Source organism: Phaethon lepturus, unplaced genomic scaffold (assembly GCF_000687285.1).
Source record: "Phaethon lepturus isolate BGI_N335 unplaced genomic scaffold, ASM68728v1 scaffold15549, whole genome shotgun sequence".
In the NCBI taxonomy this organism is placed as follows: domain Eukaryota; kingdom Metazoa; phylum Chordata; class Aves; order Phaethontiformes; family Phaethontidae; genus Phaethon; species Phaethon lepturus.
Genome location: NW_010564275.1, coordinates 1 through 8,751, shown reverse-complemented (window position 1 = coordinate 8,751; position 8,751 = coordinate 1). Strand labels below are relative to the sequence as shown.

The following is an 8,751-nucleotide window of genomic DNA, read 5'->3' as shown; positions in this document are numbered from 1 at the left end:
CTTTTTAAAATAGTTAGGCTTCCGTGTGCTTCTGTTCACTTGTGTTACTTCTCAGCGACTATAATATACGTAAGAGATTGGATATCCTTGGAAATTAAAACAGTGGAGCACATTCTGTCTCGTTCCTTTTTCTTATGTACTTCATCAGAAACTTCATTTGCGTAGGCCTACAAGGCACCCAGTTACACATTTTCATCTCATCCAAACCAACTATGCACCTCTGTCTCAAACAGTCAGAGTTTATTTTGTGATGTCGCTTATTGTGTATCTGCTTCCTTCAGAACTAGGTTTACTTGCCAAATTTGCTGAGAGACAGTATTCTTCCTAAAAGGAATGGTAATTAATAAAGATTGCAAGATTCGGCTTACTGGTTGGTTATGCAATACGGGAATCACAATTTCAGAATTACAGAATGCAGATTTATGATATTAATAGTTTCTAGGTATTCTACAGAGCACAAAACACGTGCTTTCTAGCAACAGTGTGCCTTTACTTTTACTTAGTCTGTCCTCATCTGATAAAGTGCATCTTTTTAAATAAGGAGAGCAATGGGCTTCTCTGTTCAGCTACCTGAAAGTGAACTGCTGGATGCTGGAAGAACATGGGTCGGTGTCTCATCTCACTTGAAGTCAGAGCCAAACTTCCTGTGGATTTTGATAGGCTAGAGTTTGGAGTTTGAAGGCATTGTTTACGATATGGAGTACAAAAGTATGTAATATTCTGTATAAAAATTACTTTTCCACATACGTGTCATACACACATACTTTTACTGTAGATACAGACTTGAGTAAATACCTTCAAATCTGGATTTACAGTGAGCAGAAACACACTTTATTTAATAGCCTGATTTTCAAGGATGCTGTTGTTACTCACTTGTAAATGATCTGTCATTGCTTAGCTTAACTTTAACGACGGAAGCTCAGCACCTTTGAAAATGAGGCTCCTGACTTGTGCACCTAAATTTGAATTTAGGCATGTAATTTTAAACATCCAGGTTTGAAAGGTTTGAAAATAAAAGTACCTTTGAATTTAACAGCTTAAAAGCTGATTTTAATTTAGAAAACTGTCATTATTTTCAACTCTTTAAAAAAATCTGTAACCATTTCAGGATATGACCAGCCTCTCTTTAAAAGTAACATGGAAAACAGCAGCATAAATACCTCCCAACGTACCAGTACCTGCCAAACTTTTTTCAGTTAAACTTGAATTTCTGGTGCACATGCAACACAACAATGAACACGCTAGCATTTAATTTAAAGAAAAAGGTGCAAAATGAAAGTGCCTTATCAATTCAACAAGAAAAGCTATACCAGTAACTACATTTTATATTAATTAAAACAATATATAAACAATATCTCTTTTGCTATATATAGTCTTCATGCCCATTTACCCTGTAATATATTATAATGCTATTGTTGCTATTGCTATGGACCCTTTTCATGCCGTTCTGTCTACTGGCAAACAGTGGTAGGTGAGAAAAATCGTCCTTCATGAAACAATGAGCAAGTTGTGCAAACTGATGCTGAAATCTCTGCAATGCACACCAGTCGCTGATTACTAGATGGACTCTCTGTTCTGATCAACAAATTGATTGTTCTGTCAAAAGTCTGGGCAGTGAACTACAGGAGAAAACAACCTTCTGACATTAGTACCCTCAGTCTGTGTAAACAGAGGTCAAGGATTGAGAAGCTGAGACAGAAAAAGGGTCCATATTTGTAGGCATAATGGAAATCATATGCATGAGAAAAACAAGTTCAACTTTGTTTCATTGTTTCCCATCCTTCGCCTGACCCCGACCGCCAAGAGATGTGCAGTGTGTTGGCTCCCTAGGTCTGTGCAGGGCCATATAAAGTGTCTTGGTTTTCTTTCTTTTTTTTTTTTTTTCTTTTCCTTTCTTTTGTTTTAATGTTTGTACTTCGGACATTCTAGAAGTGCTTAGGTGATACGTTTACCCATCAATTTGCATCGCTGGCTCAAATTCTGAAGTGAACAACTCCTTGTAAAGTGGAGGAAAATGAAGTCGTACAATGTCTGGGTATATTGCTTTAAATGCCATAAGCTTTTCTGTATGTCGTCCACACAGTGCTCTTAAAGTAGACACTTTGCATATTAACTGTAAAAAAATGAACAGAAGTCATACAGTCATATATGGAACCAGGCCTCCCCATCTTGCTCTTAGGATTAAAGCTCTCCCAAACACTTTTGAGTTCACTTCAGTGTTGTTTACCTTAATAATGACATTTCAGACCCATAGTCACGGATGTTTGTTATGTTAGATTTAAAAAAAAAAAAAAAGCCATTAAAAAGCTATTTAAATAACAGATTAATGCTATTTGTGAAATAATTTTTTCTTTAAGTTCCTAGGAAAATTTATCATTAGGTTTCCTCACTTGCCTACCAAGCACTGGATTGATACAGAAGTATCTCATGGCTGGATCATCAGTCATCCTCTTGGAAGAAGGCAGTCCTGACTACTTTTAAACCCACTGTGAATATTATGGAGGGAACTGGCAATGAAACAGGTTAGGCTTTTTAAATTTATGCCAAATAATGTGAAAAGGAACAGGAAAATAGCACCAGGGTACTCCCTGAACTTGCTGAGTAAATTGCTTGTATCAAAGCACATGAAATAAACTTTCTTCCAACACAGGTATCCGAAGTATACGCTTGGAAAAGAATTAAATAGCTAGCACTTGAGACAAGAAAAACCCGCAAATCCTGGGCTGGACCATCCTGCTTCTATTACAATTAATTCTGTGGCATGAAACTAAGCAGAAGCTTTCCATCTGTGCAGAGTTCTAAAGGGAACCACCTCTGTAAGGAAGTGCCTGTCCTTCCCCAGTTCTTCAGATGTACTTTTTTTTTTTTTTTTAACATCACATCACTTTTCCATTTTTTAAAAATTACGTGAAGATACTTTAGATTAGCATAATAGTATGCAGTATCTCTTTTCCCTAGGCATCAGTATTTGGAAGAACTGCTGAGAAAAATGCTGTGTAGGGACCCTCCCATGAAAGACTGAAAAATAAGGTTAGTATGGGTATTGCATGTTATAACTTAATTGTCATGCAAACAGAGGCTTCACAAGGATTAAAGTATGCATGTTGTAGAACTGAAACAGTATTCTGTGTGGCAGAAACACTGTGTAGGAGAAATAGGATAAAAACCTTCGTTGCTTTTTATGACGTTCAACATCCGAATACTTCTTTTCAGACCATTGTCAGCCTTGTTCCCTAATACATCATCATTTCACCTCTTCTAGTTTTTAGTAAATAGTTTCAGCTAAGCACCTCAATTTTGAACAAAGAATTACAGGTTTATAAATAACAAATTAACTGCATAAAAGCTTTTACACCGTAATTAGGATACCGTTCATAAGAAAGCATACTTTCACAGTGATGTGACATGGCAGAGTATGATTCTTACCTTTGTTAAAATTCCATCTTCTCGGTGGTTCTTCTGTAGGACATGCTGAAGTGCTAGCTGGATCTTCTGTTGGAGTTTTTCAATTTTTACTTTCTCCTGAAGCCATGAGCGATCTAAATATAAATGGAGTTAACACCTCTAGTGCTGCACACATCAATCACAGTGCACCAGGAAGTAGTGAGTCTGGTACAGATTCTCATCTTTCCTGTTTGCAACCTTCCACTTCTTACATACTCTCATATAGAAAATGAATTTCAAAATTAATAGGTTTTGGAGTGTATTTATTATAAATAATGCATTTAAAATTACTTTTATAAAGCCCTTAATTAGAAGAATGCAGCGTATCTGAGTAAGATTTATTAAACATTGCTAACGAGATCTGTGAAATGCAGGGTATTTACAAAATGAAGCTAGCAACTTTTTAGTGGGGAGTAGATCACATAATGAACAAGTAGTTGGAGTGGATCTTCTTGCTAAGATCTACAGTGACCTACAGAAAAATCGAAAACAAATATTTAGCTATCAAAAAAAGAAAAAAAAAGCTCCTAAACTTCCTAGCAGAAAAATAATATTAGCTGCTATATCCCCTGTGTGGCAGAACTGCGGCATTCTGTGGGATTTTGTGGCTCACATACTAAGACACAGGGCTAACATACTTCTGATCTGGCCAACGGCCTGAGAACGTAGTCACGATAGTCTCAGTAAACCCACTGTTGCTAACAGACCCTTCCACTCGAGAGTCCACTGTGCTGCAGTCTAAAAACAGAGCATTTATTTCCCTGGGTGTTATGCCAGACACAGACTGACTTTCTGCACTGCTATCTTATTTCGCCTGACCTAGTAAGCCTTCCCAGAACCTGGAGTACGGTGCCTATCTACTTGAGATTATTAAGTTATTTTAGTCATGGCTATGGTAGACCCAGGCTGACTCTTGGGGTGAGACTTGTATGTCTGGCAGCACAATTCTCAGTGTACTCAGTTTCACAACGGGGACAGATACCTCGGTACCTTTGTAGACGCTAAAACGGCAACCTCACTTAACAGACCTGAAAGCATTCTGTCACGTGCTTGAGATGATTCTGCTACAGCTGCAAGCTCATAGACCCTGAAAGCTGACTATGTAAATTCAGGGGCTACCTTCTGCCTGTCTCACCTAGATTCATCCAGTCATCTCACACACATTTAAGCTTCTGCAAAGAAGCTGGAGTCCTCAATGAGGTGAAAGTTTGGAAAACAAGGGCTTAGGTTAGGATTTCTAACTTAACAAATTTATTCCTCAATTCATAGTTTTAATGAGTTTATTAAAATAAAAGTTTTTTGTCAAGAAGATGACACTCAAAAAGATGGCAACATTTCACACTGTCCAATAGTCTTAACATTAGCATTAAAGAGACTTCAAAATAAAAACAACCTCTACCAAATAAACCTAGAGAAAACCTTTATCTCTTACCTGCTGACATTAAAACAAACGCAGAAAACAAAGCTATCTCATCTTCTGTCAGGTGCATAGAACATAAACTTTTTCCAAATTCAAACACAAAACTAATGAAGTCTTCGCAACCTGCCAAAAAGAAGGTACAGCTCAAACCACGTTGTTTAAAACTACTTCAGAGCTACAGTTGTTGAGTTACTCTGATGGAGGTAAAAAATGGATGTAAAATACTTCATAGGTGAACTGTCTTTTCTTTAAGGATTGTGGAGTGATGGTAGTGAGATCTTACCCACGCTTGAGCTTATTACCCCATTCCCACAAGTACCTAGCTCCCACACCCTGGCAGACAGTATTTTGAAGGTTTTGCACACCGTATCTCTTTCACATTTGGTTCTTTTGGGGTAAATATGGATAAAACCAAAGCCATTTGCAAGCTCAAAATTGGTTTAGCTTTGTTTCTTTTCTACATGGAACTTTCTCATGTCACTGCGGACTGGAGGTTTAAAATGCGTACTTGAAAAGTGCCGATTTTAAGATTATCGAGCGCACAGAAGGGGTGGGGGGGAAAGAGAGGCGTATGAGGTACATGCAGGAGCAAGGGGAGAAGCCAAGGTCTGAAAGCTTTTCATGCAGAAAAGGAACTGTGTCTCCTTTCATCCATTCTCTTGCTCACGCAGGTGTAAGTCAGGTTACTGCTGCTGTTACACATGCTGCTATGCAGTTTGCGGAAGTGGAGCCCGGCTTTGAAGGGGATTGCAACCTGATGGAAGAGGGCTCTCTGCAGATCTTGGCCCCAACCCAGCCTAAATTTCTGGATGTAGTTGGTAACAGATGAAAGTTATGTTTCATTGGAACCCACATCTGATACTGCATTCTGTGAATTGCTTGCACTCAGACCTTGTACCTTGAGGTGTTTTAGAAAGGCAGAGAATACTTCAGTGACTGTATGGCCTTCTCTGCTGCTGTATTTTCACTGCCCTCCACAATGGCTTACATCCCAAATCTAGACCCAGTGAAATGCATCTTTTGAAAATTAGCAAAAATATGCAGGAAAAAAATCCAAAATTATAAACTGTGGTTTAATTAAAAAAAAAAAAAACAAACAAACAAAAAGATTTACAGTATTTTACCTGCAAATAACTGGGCTTTGCATATTCTAAAACACTATTAACATCTTCAAAGCAGTAACACCAGTCTATCCAAAATTAGCTTAAAATCCACTGCCTTTTCCAACAGGATATATAACATGTTACACTAGATAAGAAATCTGGGCTTCTGTTCTGAACAAGTGTGTCCAAACTGCTCTACCCTGATGCAAGTGTTGAATTTCAACACCAACAGTCCTTTGCTGCATAGCGTTAAGCTGTTTTAACTCCTGCAACCAGCTTGGCCTCAAACAGAGCCAGTATGACTGCTTACAGAATAAGCAGTTTGAGCTTTGGAACTCTTGCCTGAATACTATAGCCTGAATTTTTCAAAGTAGTTGTCCCCTTGCTTTTCCACCTTACTATTTTTATTCTGGTTTTTGTTTGTTTGTTTGAAGGTACAACACTTGACATTTCCTTACCTAAGGACTTGAAAACCTCTGGGCTAGCATACTTGCCATCAAAGTAGACTGTGTTGTTCTGAGAGTCAAAGGCACGGCACATTCTGATGAACACAACCTCTAAAGACCCTAAAACAGAAACAATGTATGTTTGACTATTTAAGTAGAGACTTCAGTTGCAAAGAGCAAGCTAGGCTTTAAAAATTTCCTATGCTCTGCATTCAGTATCAGTGGAGTAGGGTAGTAGGTTTCTGTGGTGTAACAGTGTAGTTTGATTTGCTAGTAGAATTAAAAGAATTCCCATGAAACTCTGTAGAAGTTTTTGCTAAAGCAAAATGCTAGTTAATGCTAATAAACTCTTAATAATTTCGATTAATGAAGTCTCTGAAGTCAAAGCAGCTCATTTAGATTTATGTTCACGAAGCTTTGACAACTTTGTCTAGTATTTGTAAACTGTGTTACTTCTACAACATCTTGCATCGAACGATCTGGTTTTTTACCTTGAAATATGTTACTCACTGTTAGTAAGCCAAAATAAAAAATCTGAGTCCAACTTTTCCATCTCATTGCTCCCTTTGTTCATAATGGAAAAATGTCATACGTATGCTTGAACTCATTCTACCCAGAGTAACTAAGAAGGCGTATTACTTCAAACGAACACACAGACAATTTTTAAGGTTTCTCCCTTGTATTACTTCACGGATCATCGTACAACATATGTATTTATGCGTGTACAACCACTGTATACAGGTAACACCTTCCTCAGTCAAAACTAATAGAAGCAGACCTTAAAACTGACCCACATACCTGCTTTTAAAAGCACAATTTGATCGTTTTGACACAGTTCCATAAAGCCATCAATGCGTTTGGCAAATTCCACTACATACTGTATAGCTTCTGTTATTTTGACTGCACATAACTGCCACATTACCTCCCTTTGCTGTTTGAGAGAGAAGAAAAATTGAAAGATTAATAATAGAGGTCTGGAAAGCCCATTATTCATAAAGTAAAACTGAGCTGAAAAACAAAGCAGGGTGAATTCTCTCCAGCACTTCTGGCTACAGTCTGCTTATAAGACAAGGAGAATTAACCTCAAAGCCAAAGCGTTGTTTGTATGAGGGACAATGCAAACGCGTTAAGACTTCTTCAGTGATGTCAGAAGAGATCCAAGTTGGAGTATTTTTATTTCAGAAGCCAAAAATGTCAAATATAATGGTTCTGGTCACTTCAGTGGGAATTTTATTTGCTGCATCAGAAAGATGCCAGTTTACACTAGCAGCGCATAATCACATTTTTCCTATCGACTTCTGTATTTTGCACTGAACGTAAATTAGCTAGCTAGCTCGTCTTCATAAGGATACATATGAAGATACACATACATGAAGATCATCTCGTTAACAATGTAAAGGCGGCATGCAAGTAGCGATTTTTTCATACGTTGATAATAATTCAGAATGAAATTACCTGACGAGTGGAAAAAATTATATTCCTAAAAGTTAAATATTTTTTTCTGGAAAATAAAAAATATGGTCAAGGGCCAGTGTGCCTTAATAGTGCTTCCCAAGACAGTTTTCCTAGAGTAGCCATTTGGGAGCAGTTTGTGGATGGAAGGCACACTGGAAATGCAAACATCGACTAAATCTTACAGTACCCACTGGTGGTACGGCAGCACCGTGCTGCTGTTCTACAGGTAGAACCGAAACGCCGAGGGACAGCTGGAGAGTGAATCCCCGGCACCGAGGGCTGGGAACCGGACAGAGCTCTGTGTTCGTAAGCTCAAAACAAAACACACCACGGGACATTACAAAACTTGGTGGCTTCAACTTTTTCTGTTGTTGCTGATCCAAATTACAAGTGAAGGAAAGAAAATAACGTGCTGGTTAGGATTGGGAAAATTCCTCTGGTTTCCTATCCTTGTTTCTCAGTTACAGAGAGAGATATTTTAGGAGTACAGCTTTGCCTTCTCCTGTGCCTGTACGAATCACAAATGCAAAGGCTATCCTAACCATCTGGCGGCTTCTGGTTCGAGCGTTTTTTTTTTTTTTTTGAAAACACACAAAAATATACATTCCTGATAGTAAACACCAAGCAGTGAAAAAGTGAATTTTGCAGCATGTTATGGAAATACCATGCTTTAAAAAACCGCATGCCGTCATTTGGCATGCTTTTATACCTTGTTCTGATAGTTCTCGATCTCTTCCTGCAGAAAAGTCTGCCACGTTATCTGCTGTAACTCCTCTCGCAAGTACTGGCACGTTTCCATGTGCGACTTGGAGATGTTCTGCGCGAGATGCTCTGGAAGAGAAGAGCAGACGGCGGGCGGTGAGCGCGGCGAAGCTCTCCCCTC

At 38.4% G+C, this 8,751-nt stretch overlaps 1 protein-coding gene across 1 annotated transcript; it reads right to left on the bottom strand.

Moving 5' to 3' along the window:
- Positions 1 to 499: 499 nt before the first annotated feature.
- Positions 500 to 8,695, bottom strand: RORA (RAR-related orphan receptor A). The gene is made up of 6 exons (XM_010294828.1): positions 8,578 to 8,695; positions 7,212 to 7,344; positions 6,426 to 6,533; positions 4,877 to 4,987; positions 3,427 to 3,539; positions 500 to 2,113 (listed from the first exon to the last, which is right to left on the bottom strand). The coding sequence occupies exons 1-6, from the start codon at positions 8,665 to 8,667 to the stop codon at positions 1,949 to 1,951; spliced, it is 720 nt and encodes a 239-aa protein (XP_010293130.1). The 5' UTR covers positions 8,668 to 8,695; the 3' UTR covers positions 500 to 1,948.
- Between the last annotated feature and the right edge of the window lie 56 nt (positions 8,696 to 8,751).

Coding starts and splice junctions, on each gene's coding strand:
- RORA (XM_010294828.1), bottom strand. CDS start 8,667: ATGGAAACGTGCCAGTACTTGCGAGAGGAGTTACAGCAGATAACGTGG. Junction 4,988..6,425: donor AGAGGTTTTCAAGTCCTTAG/GTAAGGAAATGT, acceptor TCTTTTTGGCAG/GTTGCGAAGACTTCATTAGT. Junction 2,114..3,426: donor AAGATGGAATTTTAACAAAG/GTAAGAATCATA, acceptor ATTTTTTTACAG/TTAATATGCAAAGTGTCTAC.